Below are 25,008 nucleotides of genomic sequence, written 5' to 3' on the forward strand. Positions count from 1 at the left end.
GTAAGTCCGTTCCTGGTGACGATGTTCAGAAAGCAACATAGACAAACAGCACCACATCATACAATTGCACCAAAAGCTTCTTTTAAAAAATTAAGGTGTGAAGAAAGTTTCATATTCAGGGTTTAGTGATCAGGGTCATGACCAGCGATCACGAATCAGTGACATATTAAGACATTTTAACTATCTGAAAGAAAAGAAAAAAAATGTCAGTTAATTTTTTTTTGTGCACACCACAGGCATGTCACATGTAATGGGTGTGCAGTGCAGGGGTTAATACCACTAGATACGGCTAGGCAGTGCAAGGCAGCAGCACAACCAGCAACTCCAGCTACCCATGTCTACAGAGCTCAATCTGGAGCTGAAAAATGAGCCTGGAAAGGAGGAAGGACCAGGGAGCTACCAAGGATCAAAAGAAAAGCTCCCAGTAGCTAATAAACCACACAGCAAAACACTACTAAATTTGGACTTAAAAGGGAGAGCAAAAACTGTATCCACGGAGAGAACCTGGGCAGGGAAACCCGACCTGGGGCAACAACCCAGGTAGGGCCCCAGGAACAATGACCAAGTAACAAGTCACCAGGACTGTTAGACATTCAAAACACCCGAACAGTAATATCAGCCCGTGACACATTGAAAAAAATGTAGACAAAGTGACAAACGTGAGGATATTGAAGGCCTGAGGTAGGCCACAGGCTGATTAGACGTAACCCCCTCAAGTGTGCCTGTGGAAATACAGGCATGTCTGTACGGATTTTTAAAAAATCCAATTATAAATTTGGATGCAAAATGAAGAGGAAAAAAGTGGAAATAAACTATACTATATATCTAAATTTTTACTGATTAGGCAAACTGTGGAAGCTTGGAAGGTGGCAGTCCAGCTGTATCTGTTAAGGCTAGCCCTCGCATTTTGCCGACACTGGCATGTGGCAAAGGACTCCCATGTTGACCATGTATGTTTATACAATTGTTTTTATATTAATTGGTTCATTCACTATGTGATTAACTAGGTTCATGTACATGTAATTTACAAAAGCATGGATTGGGTACTTAAAGTATAATTAATGAGGCCTGAGTGTAATTACAAGATGAGAGCCATGCTCATGATGTCCCATCTTCCCAGTAATCTTATGTCATACAGAACTTAATCCCTGTTACCATTTTGAACTTGATTGTATTGCCTGTTTTCTATGGAGCCCAGAATAAGTAGGGGGAATGGGAGGGAGGGGGGAGTTCAAGAAAGAGGAAGCAGACTAGTGAACTATGTTGGGTGGAAACAAGGGAAGGTGAAGGAGCAGCAAACTTAAAGCAGGTGGAATTCACCAATTTCCTGACGGGACACATCTCCCGTCATGCAGGTCATGCAGTTGCAAACCCCCCCCCCCCCCGCCCTCAAGATCTCCAGTATCAGCTCTTGATACTGGTAATGGCTCAAAAGAGCCACCACTTACGGGCTGTTCATACCCGTGCCACTTTTTGAGTGGCTTAATCTTCATCAATCATTCAATCACCAAATTCCATCACTGAATCAGTACATTTGCATGGGTCAATAGGCCTTTTGTTGTTCTTTTATTATGTTCAAATGATTTGTTGACATCGTGTATTTCATTACAACCATAATGAGTTGTGAAAACCATATGAACATTCTGTATACATTTCATGTGTTTATAATAGAATTTTATACCATTTTATACATTCATACATCGTGCAAAAAAATCACCTAAACATCCAAGGTCATCGAGTGTCTGCCTCAGGGCAATAATAAGAAACTGGAGCAAAAGATACAGGAGGAAATGCAGAATATAACCATTGAGGAGTTGGGGTGCCATACACACACAGCACCGCTCCTGTGCCAGGTAAGTCCTCTACAAGCTCACCATAGCCCGTGCTACTTGCTACTTGTTCCGAGTAGCTGAATCTATAACAACATTGGGTGCCATAGGCACAATCAGAGCACTGTCAGAACATCAGAGATCCACGGCTGTTCAACACCCAGCCAGCATTAGAAATACTGTATTGCTGGAACAAAGACAGAAGTCTTCAAGAAGTGCCGGAACAACTAGGTTGTATTGAATATGTGGGCCTGCAGGCTGCTCCAAGCAACAGTCTGTTGGACCAAGTTATTACAAGTTGAGCCTGGCCTCTGGCCGGGCTTGGGAGAACTCCTCCTTTAACCTTCTATAGGCATGCTCCAGCATGGGTTAACCAAGCACTGGCAAAAATTTATAACTATAATAATTTTGACATTTACAGTGTATTTCCTAAATTCGACTTTAATGCAAGTTACAATCAAGGAATCTAAGCAGTTGTCCACAACTTTTGAAGCTGCTGAGAAGCTGTATCACTTCTGCAGAATACCATTTGACGTCACAAATTGAGTTACCACTTTTCAGCGTTCAGTGGACAAACTGAACTGGTGACTATGGCAGGGGAAATTTTTATGCATGCTTATGCCCATGCAGGAGGTCATTTAAAGGTTTCAAGACATCTGAACAGTGGGATAAGTAAGTAATTATCAAAAAGAAGGCACCAAACTGGGAAGGCTATGTAGCACCATTAAATGCGCGGGATTATCAGAGGGCGCTAAATATCACCAAGGATGCCAATACGAGAACAGAAACGCATAAGGCGAACGATATCAAAAGTATCCGAGTCACCAAGAATACTATCGAGAGACAAGCGACCGTGGGGGACGGTCGGAAAACAAGACACACGCTCGTCCCGGAAGTCAGAACATTCAACAAGGATATGCACGACTGTAAGAGGGACAATGCAATTAGGACAACAGAGTGGGATAAGCTATGGTAAAAATTAACCATACCCAGATATATCTAAAGTTTTTTTGAGTGGTAGGAGTGAGAACTCTTGGATAGCTTCGATCTTCTCCAATGGCAGGATACCTGTAGTGGACACTGTCCCAAGAACTCGAGCTCGGACACTTCAAAAATGCATCATCCAGGGTTAATCTGCAGTCCACAGCTCTGGTGGCGAGCAAAACACATTCGAAGATGCTGCAAATGGTAAGCTGTAGAGTGACTCACTAGGTGGTGGTAAGCTGTAGAGTGACTCACTAGGTGGTGGTCATCAGTACAGGTGAAGGTCACCCTTGACTTTGCTGAGGTCAGCAAAGTCAAAGGTGACCACACTATCCCCATAGCTATGGAAGTACAGTACACTTGTCTTTGTGCAGTGTGGGATGGCTCGTCCACTGGAAGAGGTATAACCGAGCAAAGCGCTCGTGTCAACAAGGTAATACCAGAGGTGCAGTCAATCATATACGAATGTGAATTGTCCAAGGTGGTAGGGGTTGCTAGCTCTCCTAGCGCTGTTTCCCAAATAGGCAAAGGGTGGCAGCAGTTCAAGGCCCTAATCCCAAAGCAGCAGTCTCGGTTGGAGTAGGACATCAAGGAAAACCAGTGGGACTTGTTCTGGGACTGCTGATTGATTGAATAGCATTGAGGTGTTGGTTGTTCATTTCTATCGAGTGTCAAGGATGAAAATGTTTCTTCACCAGAGAGAGTTGTCTAGCATTGCATTGTGCTACCAACATCACCCTACCAGGTGTATCAAAACTTGAGGTCTTATTAGACATGTCCCACTAGATACATACTTTTAATTTCAACGAGTTGTTGGAAAGATGGCTGTGTTAACAAAAAATTGACACTAATAGAATTTACAACAAAAACCTTAATAATTTCACTTTCTTGATTTTGAATTAATGAACATTTGGATTGCTGTGATGGTCTTTGCTGACAACTTCCCTATTTCACAGCAAGGTAGTTACCATTCAACAGGATTTGGTGTCATGTTGTCGCTCTGGGCAAGAAAAAGCATGCAGATGTGCGAGGGCATGAACTGTAAGAACAGTCTACAGCAGAATAGTTCACAACACAGCAGGTCATTTTCACATGCTTCACTTGCTAGCCATAACAAGAGCTGCATTTGCTAGAGTAATTGAGGTGTCTGATTTCTAAGGTTGCAATAGCTGCACTTGGCAAGGAGCAGATCACACTAGCCGTTTCAACATACTTTGTTTGGCTGCTGCAAGGAGGGCAATCCTCAGGGCAATGAATTCGTTTGTGGTTGGCGGTGCCAAACACGGCTATCACCACCTGAAAGGTGTCTGGAGGCAATGCCGACAAAATGTGTGCATATTGATCTGTGTCAGTGGTTACCTTATAAGTGTCAAAATAGACCTCTGCTAGTGCAGACCATGCCTCTATGTCAGTTGACATAAGCTGATAGCCTGAATGCAAATGGCATTGTTTGTTTATACCTTGCCTGGGAAAACACTGATGTAGAACCCACTCCAGGGTCACCACTTCTAGATCTCATGTTTGTGTACTCATAGCATGTAGGCCGGTTGGTTAGCCCAAATCTCTGTCATGATGTAATGTACATCTCCTTCACATGTTGCTTTCCTACTATAAGTAGATCTAATTGTGTGCCTTGTACCTTGTATTTTGTTTAGGGTCTTAAATTGCTTCCTTACCCAAGTACTGTACAGGAAATTGATCACGTTAAACATGTTATTTTTCACTGCCCAAATGAAAACTTTATTAATAAACAGCTTGTAGTTTTTAATGTCTTCTACTTTTGTAATTTTCATGCTGATTTTTGTATCTGCACAAGATGACACAAAGTTGTAATTTGTTTTTTACCTTTATCTGATAAGAGAACAAGGAAAAGCAGTGGTGCAAGGACTATGCCCTGAGGTACAGAGCTTTTCACTGTGCTCGGACTTCATTTGGTTTAACCGTACTCTGCATTCTCTCTGAGATGATATCCATCACCATACTTTACCTGTTATTTCTGCTGATCTCATGTTATGGGCTATCACTCCATGGTCACACTTATTAAATGCATTTGCAAAAGTCCAAGTATACCATACCTGTATTTTATTTTTCTTCCAAGGGCTCCGTAATTTGTCATAATAGTCGAGCAACTGCAACAGGCATGAACTTGCGGCACTCTAAATCCACATTGACTTGGTTTGTGAAAATCCAATCCATAAAACTGGAGACCTAACTCCTGATTATTTTCAAAACCCTTTAAAATGTGTGATGTTAGTGTGCCTTATACTTTTTAGCCAATGCTTTCCTCTTTCCTTTTTGTAGGGGAGCTATTTCTGCTGATTTAAGTGAACCTGTTATCTCCCCTGAATCCACGTTTTTTATCCACACTACATTGAGCACTCGTGCTAATGGCAACTTACATTTCTATATAAACATAAGAGCTCCACGTGTCTTGACTCGGGGTAGAATGTATGGTCATGACAACTCTCTCTTGAAATTTGCACTGTCAGGGTTGGAATATCATTCGAAGAAGCTGTCCAGATCTTCCACTTTCGTGTTGTTTGCCGAGATGTTAAAAATAGCTTCATACTCTTCTTTTAGGGTTTCACAAAGTTCCTTGTCATCCTTTGTGCATGAACCTTCACTCAAGAGTAGTTTCGATATCATTGGAAATTTTGTTATATTTTACACACAGAAATCACAATAGCATGATGCATCAAATGAACAAATCCACAAGGGCCGTGACAAGGGTTCGAACCTACGTCCGAAATGCTCTGTCTGTCTGACAGAGATGTCTGGGATGCTCTCAGACGTAGGTTCAAACCCTCGTCACGACCCTTGGGGATTTGTTCATTTGGTTTATTTTGTTTTGCATATGTGAAGAAACCTTTTGGAGTTATCTTTATCTCCTGTATGGCTTTGTTTTAATTTAATTTCTTCACTTTGGTATGATTACTTTAGCTTCAACTCAATTTCTCCACTCTCCCTGTTTATAATATTTTTGTTGGGATAGTCATATCTACTTAAAGGGAATACCGATTGAACTTTAAAGCTGTTCAATTTCATTTTAAAAACCAATTGTTATAAAAGAGTACTGGTAAGAATGTACAGACAAAAGTTTCAGACCCATAATACAAATATTAGAAACCCACGCAAAAAAAAAAGAATCTAAATTCAAAATCAAATTTAAATAAATTTTATATCTATTGCACTACACTATCGTAATAGCATCTAATCTTGAATTCACATTGTAGATTATATTCAAATACTATGTCTAATTGCAGTATTTAAAACAATTGGGTCCCCCCCCCCCCAAAGTATTTTACACCAAAATTACGCATTTGAAAATGTACAGGTCAATGAAAATGTCAGGGATGATTTACCTCTAAATTGCTATACCTATTGTTGGGGATATGTACCCCATCATGTCAAATTTTCTGCGAAATATCTAATGAAACAAAAGAAAAAATATTTTAAAACCCCTCCAATTATTATTTTTCGTGAAATTCAATTGTGCCGATACGTAAATTAGAATATAATAGTGCTGGATCATATATTGACCTGCATTTGCATCGTTGCAACATTACTGCTTAGCATAATGGACTCCCTAGAATTTTTACTGCTTTAATGACATTTATTTATTGACTATAAGGAGTGATTACTTATAATGCACTCTGTAATACATCTGTACCACAAAAACAGCTACAACTGTAGTATGAATACTGGAGTAATATGCAGAGGTGAAATTATACTTGGATGGGATGATGCATTTTATGCGGGGTGTGTAACAGTGAATAATGGCAGTGGGGTGAAAGGGGTATGACTGCTGGGTCATCGCAAGGTAGGTGGTGGCCTGGCCTGTCGTAGTCGAAACTCTGCTGTGGGGTACTCACCTAATTGTGCTTGCGGGGGTTGAGCTTTGGCTCTTTGGGTGTAGTTGTAGCTGTGACACTGGTGTGCATATATTGTACTTCACTTTGCCAGTTACAGTACCATGTATTCCTAGTATGCCACCTTTTGAAACCTCTTTCTTCTGGTTCTAACAAATTATTTACCATTTCTCGCAAGTCATTTTCCTGTTTGCCACTCCTCTTCTGGAGTACTCTGCTTCTGATGTGAAAATCTGGGCAGTATGTGTCATAGCATTTTCTTAAAGAAAATTTTCACTCATTTGGATAGAAATACTTGCATACTAATCCAAAGCAGCATTTCCCTTCCTAAGTAGTTAGGCAAAATTTGGGATGAGGAGTAACTGCATTCTAATACCTTTCTCTTTCCAGAACATCTATGTTTGCAAATGACATTTGAATACAAATTTGTACGTCTTAAGTCTTTAGTGTGTGTCCGTCTTTTTTATCAATGTATGTTGTAATGTCTGTACTGGTCCAGCAGTCTGTGCTGTCTGATGTCATCATCTTTCCTGGGCTTTTATTTCTTGTTAAGTGTCATCCTGGTCACAGCTTCAGCTCCTCTCTCAGGATTATTTTGTCCAACTCTGCCTAGACAGTTGGTAGGTTTAAAAAAAAAAATCAAAATGTTTTTCTTTCAGTTATGAGGCAAGTTATCTAGGAGTTTTATTAACATGGCCCAAGCTGGTAAACCATTGTTACATATGCAAAAAAATGGCCTTCTAAAAAGCCCTAATTGATATTCATTCCATCACAAAAATGTGTTCATGTTTGCACAAAAATGTGTTCGTGTTTATTTATATAGAGTATACACACACACACACACACACACACACACACACACAGTCATTGAGACGAGACCTTTCTATGGAAGACAAAACTGAACCTTGCTGAAGTGAAACACTTAAAATGAGAATAAAAATGAATGAAATTCTTCTCTCTTCTAGGTGACAGGGATAGGGAAGCCAGCGAGACGATACGTGAAAGTACGTAAATCAACAAACTCGTTAGAGAAAAAAGTGTGAAGGGCAAAGTAGGAGGCAACATGTGCATACTAACATGGATGGGGTAAGGTAAAAAATACTGGTTTTAAATTATATAATACAGCTTAAGATAGGGGATATTGTTGCACTAGCAGAGACAAAATTACAAGATAAGAATTTAAGTGAGATGGTATTCCTGAGGAGCTATACTATTTGGAGATGCTTTAGGTAAGTAAGAAAAGTAAGAAAAATTGGAAGTGTTGCAATCCTGGTGAAGAAACTGCTGCTAAAAACGCAAGAGAATTGATACTTGAAAACCATCGAGACGTAGACATAATGGTGCTGGATATTTCCAGTTAGAACGATAAACTAATAATCATTACTGCACACAGTCCACCAGCAAACAATACATAGATTGAGGAGCAGCTTGCTGACAAGAGGTCCTTATAATGATCATAAGAGAAATTATTGTAAAAGTAGATAAAGATAAATCCTGATTGTTGATACTTGGAGACTTAAATTTAAAATCGATAGTGGGAAGACTATGAAGCAAGAACAGAAGATTTTTGGACTGCCCAATTCATAAACCTCATCCTGGAATATTTCATGTAAAATAGCCCACACGAATAATGCTCCATCATCGCTGGATTTGGTATTACCAGCAAAGAATTAGATATGTGACATTCAGTACCTTCCTTCCTTGAGAAAGAGTGACCATGTCCTGTTGGAAATTAGATATGCCATGCGATATAATCTAGAGTAGAATGGGTAAATTGAAATAGTCGACAAACTTGATTTTAAGAGGAAATTTGGGGAACTTACCAAATTGGCAAAAACAATAAATGAGCTATATGCCAAATTCTGTGAACGATACGATGAAGGTACAAAAAAAATATACACAACATATAATACAGGACCAGAAAACAGGATTGGTTCAACAGAAATTGTGGAGGGGTTGGGGGGAGGGGGGGGGGGGGGGGGTAAAGAGGGAAAGAAGAAAATGGGTACGTTATATGAAGAGACCAAACCCCCAAACATACCATGAATACAAACAAGCAAGAATCAAATACACAGCAGTGAACAGAGGCAGAAAGGAGCTTAGAGAATAGGGTAGCAGACAAATTTAAAACCTAAGACAAATCTTTACATGCAAAGTTGCATGTAAAGGATAAAATCCAGTGATTGAGAATGGGGAACAGGTTCACTGAGAATGAAAAACAAATGTGTGAAACACTAAGTGAACAGTTCCAAAAATGTGTTTTTGTGAAAATGAGGATTCCAGAGAGCCAGACCTAATGCCAATTCCAGAAATCACCATCGAGTACATAGAGTTAGGCATTATTTTCTCCCACTTATATTATTTATAATTATTGATTTACACAATTTAAATTTACTGAGTGCTCTATGCTTTACTGGTACTGGTATATTATCACAATCACAAAATTACATAACTCTTGAAACCTTTCTTGGTAATTAGCATACCTACACGACATTTGACTTTTTTAATTGAATACAAAGTTCAATGTCAATCACCGCACTTGTTATTTTCTAACCAATGTGCTACACGTCATAAAAGTTACTTACCATTTTTGGTCCCTATAATACTTAATGTTCACAGATATAATCAGACAAAAATATTTTTATAGCAATGCAGACACATTTCCCTCTCCTTCCATCTTCATCATGTGTGTTACGGGCTATTCATGCCTGTGCCACCTCTTGGGTGGCTTAATCTTCATCGATCAATCATGTGTGACCATGTGGGCCACAGAGGTTTTGCAAGAGCCACCACTTCAAAGAAACTGTCATTCCCCCAGCAACACCATTCCAACAAAGACCCCCAAGTCTTTGAAGAGATGGAGAGATGAGATAAAAGAGAGCAAGTGTACCTCTATGTACTTCCTGGCCTTATGGAACTCATCATGGATAGGATGCAGCAAGAAATCTAGTTGGAAATCATGGTAAATATACGCACACACATAACACATGAGGACTCCCTGAATTGGCTGACCTTGTTGACCAGACCACACACTAGAAGGTGAAGGGACGACGACGTTTCGGTCCATCCTGGACCATTCTCAAGTCGATTGCGAGAATGGTCCACAATCAATCATTCTCACAATCGACTTGAGAATGGTCCAGGACGGACCAAAACGTCGTCGTCCCTTCACCTTCTAGTGTGTGGTCTGGTCAACATTCTTCAGCCCTATTGTGACTCATCGCCTGCATTGGCTGACCTTATTTGTAACTAATTATAGATGATACAGTGAGAAACACCAAATGTTAGCAATATCAGAGCAGATCAAAACTCACGTGGGTGGATGTAAACAAGGAGAGGCATGCGTGCCCCTGCAAAATGAAAAGTAAGTCTTTTATTTTTGTAATTCGTTAAGAGTAAATATTTATCATATTATAAAAATAACTGGATAAATTAAAGGTATACATGACAACTAATATTTTTTAGTAAAAGTATTTGTTAATGCTTAAAATATGGTCATTGTCACAGGCTGAATGTCTAGTGCAATCTATTATTAAGATTTATATTTTGAATCAATGTTTGAATACCAATGTTGCCTGTATGCTTTCAATAGGATAATGGTGTCTCCCAATAGTCTTGGGGAGGTCACAAAATTTAGATTCAAGGCAAGAGTTCCTGGTCCCTCTAGCAGCAAATGATGATGACCACACTTACCTAGTACAAACAAAAAATAATGATCTTCACTGCACAGTATTTATTTTATATGTAGGGGTATGGTAGTGTAGTAAGCCAGTTGTGGCTGGCCCAAGGACCATGGTTTACAAAATATCGGCATTTTTCACGAAACTCGAGATTAAATCACATATGGTTTTCTGAAGAGTTCCAATGCTTACTCCTGCCACTTACCCGCGCATTTTCATGGTTTACTTGAAAACGATTAATGTCAATTCATTCAGATAACAGTACTATATTACATTTTCCAAAACATATTGGGAAGGACTGTTGGGACAGAAAGTGGGTATGGTAGAGAGGTGGTGGGGGAGTCGCATTAGAGTGGGAAAATGAGGAGAGGGGAGAGAGATGGTTGTATACCAGTCTACCTATCATTTGAACATAATAAAGGAGCTGCAGAAGGCCATTTGTCCCATATGAGGCAGCCTCTATTTATATCCATGGCAAATGATTATAAATAGGTGCTGCCTTTGGGAGGATATGAGTTTGGGAATACATACATGGGAGACAACTCAGGCGAATACGGGGTGAATACTTATTTATAATCACCCCGATTAACGTCATTTTGATTTTACGTCGTTAGAAAAAATGTAACATCACAATTGAACATCAGACAGGAACAGTTTTCTTGTTTGCTTCCAAACATACGATAATAATAATAAAAAAATGAAAGCTTATGGTACTTATAGAAAATGAGGTAAAGTGTACAAGGGCTAACTTAGGGCTAACTTAAATATTGCGTATGTCACTTTATACAGTACTTTACCAAAAACTAAATTTTTTGTTTACCAAAAATAATAGCACAAAATACAGTATTTTTTAGGTTTTCAGCAAGATTTGCCAGATTCCATGTTAAATTGCTGTGTTAGCTCACTAAGAAGTTGATAAGGATGACAAACTAAGCACGCTTGACACATTCACACAGCCTTTAATTAACCAATGGAGAACCGATTCTACGGGATGAAATATGAATAGAAAGTGTGAATAAGAGGACATTCAACCCAAGGCAATACGAGTGTTTACAAAATTTTTATAAGAAGTTTTCCAGGAATTAGACAAACTCACAGTTGCCCTAACTGAAAATGATCCTGAAAATGATCCTGGTTGAGAACATTTTGAGAGTGAAGAATTGTGACAGGAAGAATTTTGTATAGACTTACCAGGAAATTTATTAACACAAGGAAAAACCCAGCCAGCATTGATTGTAGTGGAAATGCCTCTTTCTGGTAGAGCCCCGGTGGCTCCCTGTAGTGTATTTATAGCTATCTCTCCGAGATTCTTCCAAACTACCAGTCACATCACTTGCCCGAGTTCATTTGGCCTACCAGGGACCAGAGCCAAAACCTAGCCCCTTCACACGAGGCAGAGAGCAAATGACATTCCCCATTTCACCAGGAAAGCATCCAAAAAGTCAGCAAAGCTTTACCGACAACAGCTCGGTTCCCAAGACCACTTAAATGCCAAATAACCCTCCAAACAAAACAAACAAAATCAAACGCAAAACTATCTAAAACCCGTAAGTACAGAATGCCGCCACTAGGCAGATTGGGGATCAGACTAGCATCTGCCCACACATCACTTCAGGAACAGATAAACATTGTCATGAACCAGTGAACATGAGAGGGAGAGAGGGAGCCACTGGGGATCTACCAGAACGAATTTCACTACATTGATTGCAGAGTTTTTGGGGAAGCCCCTTGGTGGTTCCCAGTAGCGAAGTACCCACAGAAAAACAGAGGGACTTGCCAGAGAGGAGGAAGAGGGACAGCAGTCACCAAGATTTAATGAGACCGACGACCAGGAAACACGAACCACAGACTAAAGATGACCAGGGACACTGACTAAATACAGTGTTGCCATGTCCACCAAAACCCCCAAGCCCAAATATTAGCCTAAGACATCCTGTACTAGTGAAGAGCACTGAGTGCAGCATATTTGCATACATCATGGGCCTGGGGGAAGATCACATGCTGGCTAGCCTTGATGACATTGGACAACCTGAGAAATACAAGTCTTGGAACAGGGAACCAAGAAAATTGGATCAACCCAAATAACATCCACCCAGGCTGAGGCGTTGGCATTCAGATAGTGATGCATTTCCCTCACCGGACAAATGATGCATTCCCAGCCAAATCAACCAAGCATCAATAACCAAAGGACCCAGCTGGAAGCCCACCATAATTGCAAATGAAGAAAATGCCCATCAGGACCAAAAGAGTAGAGCTCAAGCGTCCAGAAAAAGCGTGAACCTTACCAACCCAACAACCAGAGGCAAGGGCCAGCAAAACCACCACTTAAAAAATAAAAAAATCATCCCAGACAGGAGCAGCAGATGTGAACCTAGGGAAGATGAGAAATTCTAGAACCCTGTTGAGGGACAAAGATGACTCAGGAGAAGCATTAGCCGACCTGAGGTGAAAAAAGGCTCAAGACAACTTGCGGAACAGAGGTGCAGAAGAATTGACATTGAAAGGCCACAGCAGCAGCTCCGCGAGCACCGCACGATAAGAGGTGATACCATCTTGAAAAAAATTGTCTGCATCCCTCCTGGCTGCGAGAGCCTCGGTACTACCAGAGCCACCAAGGCTGGCACATGCCGCTGCAGCTCACAACACAGCAGCACAAGTCTGAGGCCACAGCACCACTTAATCACAAATAAAATAGGTAACATCAATTATTTTGAATTGATAGTGTCATAGATGATCCTGATTGTAATAAAAATTATGAACAAGGTTCAGCCATCAACGAACACAACACTAGTTATGCTGTTCACAGCAGGAAGAAGACATTCACAGCAGGAGGCAGACGAGGTTTGTGAATCATCTACTCATCATGCAATGTGACCTTATTTTCCTTTAGAAAATAATCTTGTGAAATATGATTCATATTCATGATTTAGTGACAGGACTCTGATAATAGCAATGTGTGTAATATATTCCTGGGTATTTTGCTCCATCAGGTGAAGTCATCTGTTGTAATTAGCTAATCATAGCATGTAGCTATGCTGACTGCCTGCTGATGATTTCGAGGATCAACATCCTTATGGCCCAATCTCTAACCAGGTCTCCTACAGTGCTAAGATTTCAATACCCCCCACACACACCAGAATTACTTAGCAGTTCACTATGGTTTATAAAACTATAGATGTATTGTATATAATGTGGATATATAGTGTAATAACAGCAAAAACACTTTTATTGACCTAAGAATATAATATATGAATCACTAGATAGGAGCACCATATTTTTAGCATAGTAATGTTCCATGCATTTAACTAAAAAATTTCCTCAAATTACACAATATTGAATATTACTGCAAAGAAACTAGATAAAAAGCCAAAGACATTGAAATATTTATGTAAAAATATATTTGCGACAGGCACCCGACCACACTGCTGGGCCAGAGCACACCGGTGCTGGTGTGTACTCTCTGTCGGTGCCTGAATATTACCACACGTTTCATCCCATCACACTAAGTGTATCGCATGTTTTTGTTTTTCCCATATCAGAGAACACATTTTAACAATATAAGAAAAAACTAATAGTGCAGCACAGTTGTTAAGGGTTAAAAAATGCCTTACCCAAACAGAAGTGAAAAATGCAAATGTGATGGCCATCAAAGTTAAAAAGCTTCAAAGCATATCTCCAAACTGCAGTTTTAATTACAGAATCAGACACAAATGCCTAAATAACACACAAAACAAATAAATCCTACAGGGACAAAACACATAGACCACTTACACCATGAACTAAAGAGGCAGGCAAGCAAGACGTTAGGAAAAGCAACGAGGCAAAACAGACACTCGAGTCCCAGACATTTGTTCTTCAGAGCCCTTGCCAAAAGCACAAAACCCCTAATACAAATTCACAGGTAGATCCTGCATGGTAGGCTTGTCCTTTAACATTCCCTGAGTCTATAAAAGTGCAAAGTAGAAAAGGAAAATCCTATACCTTCAGTAAAGAAAAAAAAGAAAAAAGAAAAATGAAAGCAACCTAAACAAAAGACTGCCTTCTCCATCAACAAGTCCTACTGAGAACAATAAATCTCGTGTATTGCTTAGATGCAAGATGGCTCAAGAGGAGGAAACCCTCAGTCACATGGCAGGCATCAGCAATGCAGTATTGGTAGAAATAGGGACTATGGGTAGCAAACACAATCAAGTGTTAAATAAGAAAAACAATAACCCCTAGCAAACTGAAATTCCAGGGAAATCTAACCCCCACCAAACTAAATAAAGGGACAAACTGTAGAGAATGCAGCAGAGACCACAGCAATGAGAATCTCCTCAGTGTAAATTTAAAACGTAGGAGGTAAACGAAGTTCGCACTGTGGCTCTAGGTGAGCTAGACTGCCCCACACACACTGGCACCTCAAAATTCCAAACCTCCATATAAAAGATCTCTGAAATCGACCAAATGTAACCACTTGAACTAGGAATAAAAAAAAATGTCATTCTAAGAAAAAAGTGAAATTGAAATTGTCTGTTCAAAGTTTTTTTTTTTTTTTTTTTTTTTTTTTTTGTAGTCTCATTTTCCAGTTTTTTTTTTTTTTACTTATAAATATTATTCCAGACAATACATACTTATCTTAAGAATGTTTTACTAAGCTTGTACTGTATTAGAGCTGCATAAGAGAATTTTGTTCTGGTGCATTCGAAGCCTTGCTGGGTACATATGCACTGCCCAAGAACTTTTTGTATGAGCACGCAGAATAACATCTCAGAACTCAAGTGTTTTTGTCATCTATAATTATCTGCAATTTGAAACCATGTCATCTAGCAAAAGTGGTGTGGTGGCCAAACTCGTACAGTAGTATGGCACTGGCACTTGCACAATATTGAATACTGAAAATCATAAAGTTTGTCAGAGGAAAAGCAGTGATAGAAAAGGTAGTAACAAAATCTATTGAAAAAAAAATAAAAAGTTTGGAGTAGATTGTGGACAAAGAGTTGACAGTAAACTCGAGAAGGATATGGATATATGGACTCTATGGATTCTACAGGAAGCAAAGAAAAAATTTCAGCAAGTTTTTCTTACGAGGACCGGACGACAGCGAAATTCCCTCTCCAGGATGGTGCACCCTTCAACGTATATTCCTACAGCATCAAGAAAATACAGGGAGGAGATAAACTTTAGCAGTGGATAGAGGACACCTTTAAGGAACACCCAGCGTGGCAATATCTCCCTTCAGACCCCCCCCCCCCCTCTGATAGCCTGGAAAAGGGGAGCCTCCTTGCAGGATATGCTACTAAGGGCACGTTTCCCTACTCACCCACAGTATAAAGGAAGAGACCATGAGTAGGAACCAAATCTATTCTAACCTAACCTGGTGCAAACCTGAGGATTTCCTCGGTTTTGACAAACGCATGTGGTTACTGGAGCTTCTAATAATTATGAGGGGGTTGTTTGCTGCTACAGAAACTCAGTACTAAATTTTATCCATAAACTGGGCATCGATGCTGCACTCCCTTTCATTGACGTCTACGCAAGAACAAAAGGTAACACTTTCACCACATTTGTTTGTACTAAACCCACCAACACTGGAATGTGTATAAATGGTCACTCCAAATGCCCAGACAGATGCAAGACTAGTGTAATAAATGCATCTGTACCCAAAGCCCTTACTCATTATTCTGACTGGCATAACATCCACAAGGAACTGGATAGAAGCCTTCAAGACATAATAAACAATGGGTACACGGACAGAGAAGTCAACACCCATATCAAAAGATATTTAGAAAGATGGTATAACAATACACAATAGCAAACAACCCCTCCCATAAAACTTACAAATCCACTATGAACTCATAATACAAAATAGAAGAATTATTACAAATATAATTTCAAATGGAGTGAAACTGACAGCCCCCAGACCAAAGATTGGAGTTCATTATTTACTACAGAACAAAAACGACTGGTGATTTAATACTTAAGAACAGCCCCAATAAACAATACAATCCACTCCAAAAAGCAAACGTGGTACCGTATACCAATTTACACGCCATGAAGGCGTGTAAATTGATCTTTGAAAAAGTGTAAATTGAAAAAACCTTCGATCTACTTAGATTGGTATGGCCACCACAAAACTTTCAAGACTGACCTGCCACCTACAAGCTGATGTCCCTAGAAACCATATGCAAAGTGTACATAACACAACACTCACTACGAACATGCTAGTAGATAATATAACAATCCTGGCAGAGAAGACTGCAAATACTAGAAGCTATACTCATAAAAGAAAGAGAGAGACCTACCCTAAATATACAGAACAACAACTTGGATACCTTGCTAAACCTTAAATCCAGACCTCACCATACGGCACTGGATAACTACATTTCTACCGTGTTCTCCCCGCCCACCGCCTTACCCAGTGTTTGGCACCCATCCCCATTATTCCCATGTCTCCATGTGTGTGTGATTAATTCACCTTAACCCCCCCCACCCAACTTCACATGAATATTTAAGATAAATTTGCTCTTTGTATATGCATTCCTTACCTGAAGATGTTCCATAGTGGAACGAAACGTTGTAGAAAATATACCCTTTAATAATCAGTTTCTTTCCCATAAATTTCAGTAATTTGATTGCTCTTCTTAATCCCGAGCCAGAAAATTGTTCATTTATTTATTATGCACTCCATACCTATCCCATGGGTACTGGTGGAAAGGATTAGAAGCTTAGAAAGCTTATACTGTAAGATCAACACCACCAGCAATGCGGTCATATCTAACCAAATATACATCTAGATATATCAAGATACATCTAGATATAACAAAATACACCTAGATATATACATCTAAATGTACACCTAGATATATATATATATATATATAGTCAAATGCTGAACCTGAGTAGTACACAGGCTGCATTTTAAATACTTGAAAATTCCAAATGCCCTTGTTGGGCTAGAACTTCTGCCCACGTGATGCAAAGCCGAGTGCTGCACCACTGTACCAACACACCACAAAGCTTAGTGCTGTACCACTGCACCACCACACTACGAAAGCATGGGAGTCTTTATGAAAGCATTCAACCCCATGCCCGAGTGCACTCAGGTTGTGGTCAACTATTTCATCTAGTCCAGGTTTAGGCCACAAACTAGATATTTGTTATTCATCTGATATTATATGTTCCGTGTCCTGAACGTGGACTAGATGAAATACTTGACTACGTTACCTGAATGCACTCGGGCATGGGGTTAAATGGGTTCATAACGACTAACATGCTTTTGTAGCGAGGTGGTACAGTATTAGGCTTTGTGGTGTGGTGGTACAGTATTAGGCTTTGTGGTGTGGTGGTACAGTATTAGGCTTGTGGTGTGGTGGTACAGTGGTACAGCACTAGGCTTTGTAGTGTGGTCGTACAGTGGTACAGCACTAGGCTTTGTGATGTGGTAGTACAGTGGTACAGTATTAGGCTTTGTGGTGTGGTGGTACAGTATTAGGCTTTGTGGTGTAGTGGTACAGTATTAGGCTTTGTGGTGTGATGGTACAGTGGTTACCTTGAGGTTACCTTGAGGTGCTTCCGGGGCTTAGCGTCCCCGCGGCCCGGTCGTCAACCAGGCCTCCTGGTTGCTGGACTGATCAACCAGGCTGTTGGACGCGGCTGCTCGCAGCCTGACGTATGAGTCACAGCCTGGTTGATCAGGTATCCTTTGGAGGTGCTTATCCAGTTCTCTCTTGAACACCGTGAGGGGTTTGCCAGTTATGCCCCTTACGTGTAGCGGAAGCGTGTTGAACAGTCTCGGGCCTCTGATGTTGATTTGTTGAGTTCTCTCTGAGAGTACCTGTTGCACCTCTGCTTTTCAAAGGGGGTATTCTGCACATCCTGCCATGTCTTCTGGTCTCATGTGATGTTATTTCTGTGTGCAGGTTTGGGACCAGCCCCTCTAATATTTTCCACCTAGTGGTACAGCACTAGGCTTTGTAGTGTGGTGGTACAGTGGTACAGTATTAGGCTTTGTGGTGTGGTGGTACAGTGGTACAGTATTAGGCTTTGTGGTGTGGTGGTACAGTGGTACAGTATTAGGCTTTGTGGTGTGGTGGTACAGTATTAGGCTTTGTGGTGTGGTGGTACAGTATTAGGCTTTGTGGTGTGGTGGTACAGCACTAGGCTTTGCATCACACGGGCAAGGGTCTAGCTCCAACAAGATCATTTGCAATTTTCAAGTATAATATATATACTGTACATATAACCGTATCTATATATGTATGAAAGACAAGAATACATGCCTATCATAACTACTATATCTAAAAATTCAAAACTCAAAATGTTGTATAGTATTCAAACTGGGGTAAAAAGTAGATAATACAGTACAGAAATTTACAAGATTTATGCACATGTCGAGTTAACCATGCGCATTGGAGAAGCCACATCTTATGAGAGTAAATTACAGTACTACTGTACTCAAAAGTTGAATTTTCTCAATAACCATACCTGAGAGGCATTCTGAGCAGTATATGATGCATTCCTGTTTGAGCTTTGGTGTGATAATCCAGGCTGAGAGGGCATTTTTCTGCTTTGTGTCTTTGGAGACGATATCTGTGGCATACTGGAGCCTCCATGGCTGGTGTTGCTACTACAGCTGCTATTCACAGATGAAGATATGCTGCCTGAAGAAATCCATAATCACAAATTTTGACATTTAAGATAAATTCTACCTTCAAAATAATAGCAATAGCTTACCAATCATGCTCTTTTACTCATGTTAAAAGTATATTTGAATGTGAGAGTATAGGTGCTAGTGTTTTATGGTATGCTTGGAAGCTACTGGACAAATTTAGATTCTCTATACTGTATTTTCTATCATTTATGAATTTTTAATATTACAGTCTATATTTGTACAATACAGTCTGCACCTGTAAGTGGACAATTGACTAGATATGTACCGATCACATTACGGCAATGAAGGGAGATATCAACAGTTTAACATAGTACAGTATACCACTGCATAAACAATAACAAAAAGGCTTCAAATGTAATGAAATGCCTCATTCTGGTGGGTCCTTGCTGCCCAGTGAGCTCCACACAATGTAATCGGTAACGGGCTCTTGCAAGTCACACACATGCCTAACCAAGGAAAGGCCACCAGAAAGGTTGACAAATCAAAACAGACGATGCCAAAGAAAACAAAGGATAGAAAATGGGACATTCAAGTCACGAAATTCAGAAACCACTTGGTGGTGAAGCATATCTCATGTTACAGATGAAGAGTCACAATAACGTGACTGAAAAATATTGACCAACCCACACACTAGAAAATAAAGAGAAGATGACATTTCGGTCTGTCTTGGACCATCGATTTAACCACAATTTGACTTTATAATGGTCCAGGACGGACCGAAACGTTGTCATCTCTCTCTCTTCTAGTGTGGTTTGGTCAACTTATGTTAAATTCTGCCTGCACACCACCTGAAGGTTGTGCAAATTTCTCTTCAACCCACAAACTTCAACCCACAAAATCCTCAGTCATACAACCAGAAAAAAAAAAAGGCTCATAAATAGGAAAAAAGAGGGTCCCAGGAAGCCACTAAGGACTTATCAGAAAGAGGCATTTCATTATACTGTATTCAATGATGGATTATTTTGGAGGGCTTCTAATGGTGGTTCCTTGATGCTGTATCACCATTGAGAAACAAAAACCAGCACTGAAAGTAATAAAACCCCAATTTTTGGATGAGCCCCAGTGGCTTCCTGAATCTAATAGTGCCTAAATACTAGACGTTATCAGTCAGTTTTAGGTCTACTGGGGACCACATGCCAGAACCTGGCCCTCTCTCAAGAGGTGTAGAGAGCAGTAGCATTATGATAAAATTGTCAGTGAATTTTAACAGTGTCCACCACCACCGGGAAAGCACCCACAGTCAGCAAAACAAAACAGACTAATGCCGGTTATAAGGAAATCCAGATGCCCCAAAAAATCACCAAAAGAACTCCCCCCAACAATGTAAACAAATGATCGAAAATTCATGAAACTAGCACAAGCTCGTTCGCTCTACTATCCCCCTCTTTTGGTGTGGGAGGAGAGGGGGTCAGCCAGCTGCTCCACCCTCAGTTCTATAATGATGGAAAACCCACCTCCATTCCCTAGGGAAGCGAGGGAGGCAAGGAGTCACCAAGGCTCACCTAGATATTATTGTTGTTTCATTATATTCAATACTGGTTTTCTGTGAACTTCCCTAGTGGCTCCCTGAAGCTACCAAAGGAAAAGGAAAACAAGGGGACCTACCAGGGAGGAGGGAGCACCACAGGTAACACAACAGAGAAGAAACCACAGACAGCAACACACCGCCCAAGGCCACAAAAGGCCGACGAGAATCAGGAACATCTACGAGATACCTAGCTGCCAGGACCCTGTCCGACTGCCAAAACCCCAGCACTCGAATATCGACCCAAGACATATTGGCAAACATAGCCGAGAGAGAAGCAAACTTATGAACATCATGAGCACAAGGGTAGACTGCAGGCTGGCTAGACTTAACGCTGTCAACTACCTGAGAAACTTGAGTCTTGGAACAGAGGATCAGCAAAACCAGATAAATCCATAATGAGCCCACTGCCCAAATCAAGATCGGAGGCATCCGTGAAGATGTCAAGTGAAGGAAGAGGAAGGTGTTAGACAATCGAACCCAAAAAACACGAAGAGGAAGAGGGCGATGCAGCAACCGGCAAAAGGCTCCCAGAGTCTGCATTCAGCGATAGCAGTTGGGTAGAAGAGTTGACTCAGGAGATATCAAAACAGTCTAAATCATCCAAACCGTGCAAAAAGGAAACACATTGAGGGCAAAGTTGAGGCTCCTGCACAGTTGTTCAAGTAGCCACTGAATCACCTGGCACCCGCTCAATACCAACAGACAAGTGTGCTGCGGCCGGGTTAAGGCTGTCGGAGGCAAGGACAGTGATGCCGGCCTAGAATCCCTAACAAGGCCCAGCCTAGTCCAAACCTGACAGAACCAAATGGGACTCCTGCAAGTTCACCAGGAACCAAAACCCAGCAAGCTGAGAAAGAACCAGATCTCTAGCCAGCAGAAAAGCAGCCCAGCTGGGAGCCAACACCAGCCAGTCATCAAGGTAGGCCAGAAGCTGAGCACCAAGAAGGTAAAGACAGGTCACAATGTCCCAGACCGAAGAGCATAAAAACGCGAGTAGCCAGATTATGCCTTAATGGGAAGACCGAAAATGGTAAGCCTGTCACCCAACGACAAAACCTGACCAATCCCTGAAACCAGGATGGATAGGGATGTGCCAGTACAAGTCCTAGAGATCCAGGGAAATCATCCAAGTGAATGCCTCAAGAACGAGACAGACTTGGGACAATGTGGTCATCTGAAAGCAGGGGTAAGTAATGTACCATTTCAACCCGAACAGGTCAAAGATGAACCAGAAAGTCCAGTTTCAGGGCCAGAACAGGTGAGGTCATTTCAACCACCTACAAAGACACCCACTCCAAGATGACTCGACGCAGACAAGGATAGCAGGCCCTGCCCGGAAACACACGACGAACTCCTCTGCAGATCTGCAGACTGCATGTAATGACCTGAAAATCCCACAATCATGGGACTAAGGGCTGGCAAAACCATGCAAGACGGTTTGACATCACCCCCTCCTCCATCAATGGGGCAAATAGCGTAAGGGCAAGCGCAAAAACCCTCAAACCAGACTACCGAAAGAAGCACGGAACTGACTAGACAAAAATAGTACTAGATGAAAGTGCATGCGGCCAAGTCACTGGCTTTGAAACTGGCCCCACCCATATCAACAGAAGGCGATGCTCTAACCCTGCCAAACCATCTCGAAACACAACGACAACCCAAAAGATACATTTTAACAAGTAGAAGTGCTGCCGACAACGACGCAGCGGAGGCAAAAACCACAGCAAGAGCAGTACCACCAAAAGCCCCAACGTCCTCCAAGAGTCAGTCTGAATGCAGCTCAAGGAGTACATGACAGTACACAGGTACAAAGGTCCTCTGCAACAAGCATAGCCAACAACTGAGGAACCTACCTACCTTGTGGAGGTTCCGGGGATCAACAGCCTTGCAGCCCAGTCTCCGACCAGGCCTCCCAGTTAGTTGTCTGGTCAATCAGAATATTGGATGTGGCTGATCGCAGCCTTATGTATAAATTACAGCATGGTTAATCAAGTGTTCTCTAGAGTGTTTTTTCGAGTTCTCTCTTCAATGCCGAGAAGCCAGTTTATGCTTCTTGAGTGTAGTGGGAGAGCATTGAAGAGTTTTGGGCCTTTGATGTTGAGTTCTCGCTCAGTGCACCTATTACACCTTTGCTTGTCAATGGGCTATTTTGCACATACCTCGTTACCTGGTTGGTTGATACCTGGTTGATGGGGTTCTGGGAGTTCTTCTACTCCCCAAGCCTGGCCCAAGGCCAGGCTCGACTTGTGAGAGTTTGATCCACTAGGCTGTTGCTTGCAGCGGCCCGCAGGCCCATATACCCACTGCAGCCCAGTTGGTCCGACACTCCTTGGAGGTCCGGCACATCCTGCCGTGCATACTGGTTTCATGGGATGGAATCTCAGTTCAGATTTGAAACCAGTCCCTCTATAATTTCCATGTGTAGATTATTATGCATCTCTCACCTGCATGCTAGAGAATACAGATTTAGAACTTTTAATCAGTCCTAATAATTAAGGTGACTGAGTGGATTCTAGCAGTAAAGGATCTTTGCATGCTCTCCATGTCAGCAATTTCTCCAGCTTAGAGAGGAGCTGTCATTGTGCAACAATATTCCACTCTAGAGAGCACTAGCATCTTGAAGAGTATCGAACATCAATATAGTACTGTATCTCTAGTGTTAAAGGTTCTTGCTATACCATGTCATTTTTCTTGCAGATGTGACGGCTACTTTACTGTGCTCTTTAAAGGCAAGATCTTCCGACATGAGTACACCCAAATGCTTTACATTGCTTTTTCCATGATGTTATGATTTGACTGCATTTTGTACGTGGTTTCCGTTTTTATATTTTCATTTTTTCCGTAACGCAGAGCTGGAACTTATCTTCATTAAACACCATATTTTCTGTAACCCACTGAAATACCTGAATTACATCTGATTGGAGGTCTATTGTGTCCTTTATGTTGTCTACTCTCAAAAATCCTAGTGTCATATGCAAAGGATAATACAATACCACAGATTGTCCTTGTCTATGTCCAATATGAGGATGAGAAAAAGTAGTGGAGCAAGCATAGTACCCTGAGGGACTGAACTCTTTCACCAAGGAAACAAGTCATTTGCAACCTCAGTAATTAGGGCTATTAACCACTGCACTGTGCACCTGGTTTCAGCATTTCATAGTGCAATTGTTAAGGACATTTTAGATGTTTTTATAAATGTTTAGGTAAAGTTAGTCAAAATGTTTCCAAACTCAACTATTTTCATTTAGCAAGTGATGAAAACATTACAAAAAATTAAAATTTAGCCTAATAAAAAAAAAAAAAGAAATAGCATACTCAAACTCAAAGCGCCTCAAGCTGCTCAGCGCAGCATGCTGGTTAACAAGTTCCCCAGAAGACAACCTAGTCCACCTTTCCCACTATAACATCATTACTGTAATGTTTTTCAATTATAATTTTTATTTTTACCTGGCATCTAGCATGTTGAACGAAATACCTAACGAAACAAATTGGCCTCCCCCCACCAAGTTTCTTCAATCAAACTCGCACTATTGTACATCTATATACCCACAAAACTATTCATAGAACAGCTCAAAGGAAATATCTTGAAACCCACACACCTTTTCTATCATTTTATTTTGTAAGGTCATCCAGTTACACTCAAACACTAATGGGAAAGGCGATGAGTCACAATAACGTGGCTAAAGTAAAGTAAAATCAAGTCGATTGGCACACAATCGACTTGAGAATGGTCCAGGACAGACCGAAACGTCGTCGTCCCTTTACCTAGTGTGTGGTCTGGTCAACACTAGTGGGAAAGTAGGAGGGTAGAAATACCCTAATCTACACTATTCTTTTGAGATATATCTTATGGTCTCAATAAGCGTACTTTCCCTTCAAGTGGTAAAGTCCAAATTGTGAAACGAGAATCACAGGCTACTGTAGCACGATAACTTCATCACATAGTAAGCAATTAAAAAGGAAAGCAAAATTTTTTCACAAGTCTAGGTTAACTCCATTATATCCATATAGACCAATGGTTCCAAATCTGGCAGATCCTCCTGTTTAGAGAGTACTGTATGTACTTTTTTTAACTATATGGACCATGGTACATATATTGGTATTATAGACGTGTAGCTAGTCAAATTTGGTAGCAAGTAATGAACAGTGGAACCTTGGTTCGCGTATGCCCGTTTACGTAGTTTTCGGTTCTCGCAGTAAATTTCTACGAGAAATTTGATTCAGTAGCCTTAGTTTGCCCCGGTGGTCGTAGTTTGTTTATACACGTAGTCCACCGCGAGAGTGGCGCTTTAGTTTACCAGTGTTTCCCTATCTAGTGATGATCGCCAGTGGATTCTTTGTGAAGAATTTAATTGTTTTTGTGCTTTTTTGGTTTCTGAACATAAACGTGCTTATATGTATGTCATGACATGGGTTCCAGGAAAGTCAGTGGTAATGTTCAACCCAAGAAATAGTTGTTTTTGTT

The 25,008-nt window shown here is 40.9% G+C and overlaps 1 protein-coding gene across 12 annotated transcripts in view; it reads right to left on the bottom strand.

Moving 5' to 3' along the window:
* The window catches only part of LOC123758848 (protein PRRC2C), an 80,175-nt gene that overhangs the window by 7,978 nt on the left and 47,189 nt on the right, over positions 1-25,008 (bottom strand). For 6 of the 12 annotated variants that reach the window (XR_011230112.1, XR_011230111.1, XM_069334673.1 and 3 more), the window contains 2 exons: positions 18,829-19,004; positions 9,997-10,032 (listed from right to left, as the gene is read on the bottom strand). The exons of 3 other annotated variants lie outside the window; for them this stretch is intronic. Coding sequence is in view for 7 of the 9 variants with exons in the window: in XM_069334673.1 (XP_069190774.1) it covers positions 9,997-10,032; positions 18,829-19,004 (212 nt within the window). In the remaining 2 variants the exon portion in view is untranslated. The remainder of the gene's footprint in view (positions 1-9,996; positions 10,033-18,828; positions 19,005-25,008) is intronic. 3 more of the 12 variants (XM_069334675.1, XM_069334672.1, XM_069334671.1) reach the window with 1 other exon arrangement.

Source organism: Procambarus clarkii, chromosome 31 (genome assembly GCF_040958095.1).
Source record: "Procambarus clarkii isolate CNS0578487 chromosome 31, FALCON_Pclarkii_2.0, whole genome shotgun sequence".
Lineage (NCBI taxonomy): Eukaryota > Metazoa > Arthropoda > Malacostraca > Decapoda > Cambaridae > Procambarus > Procambarus clarkii.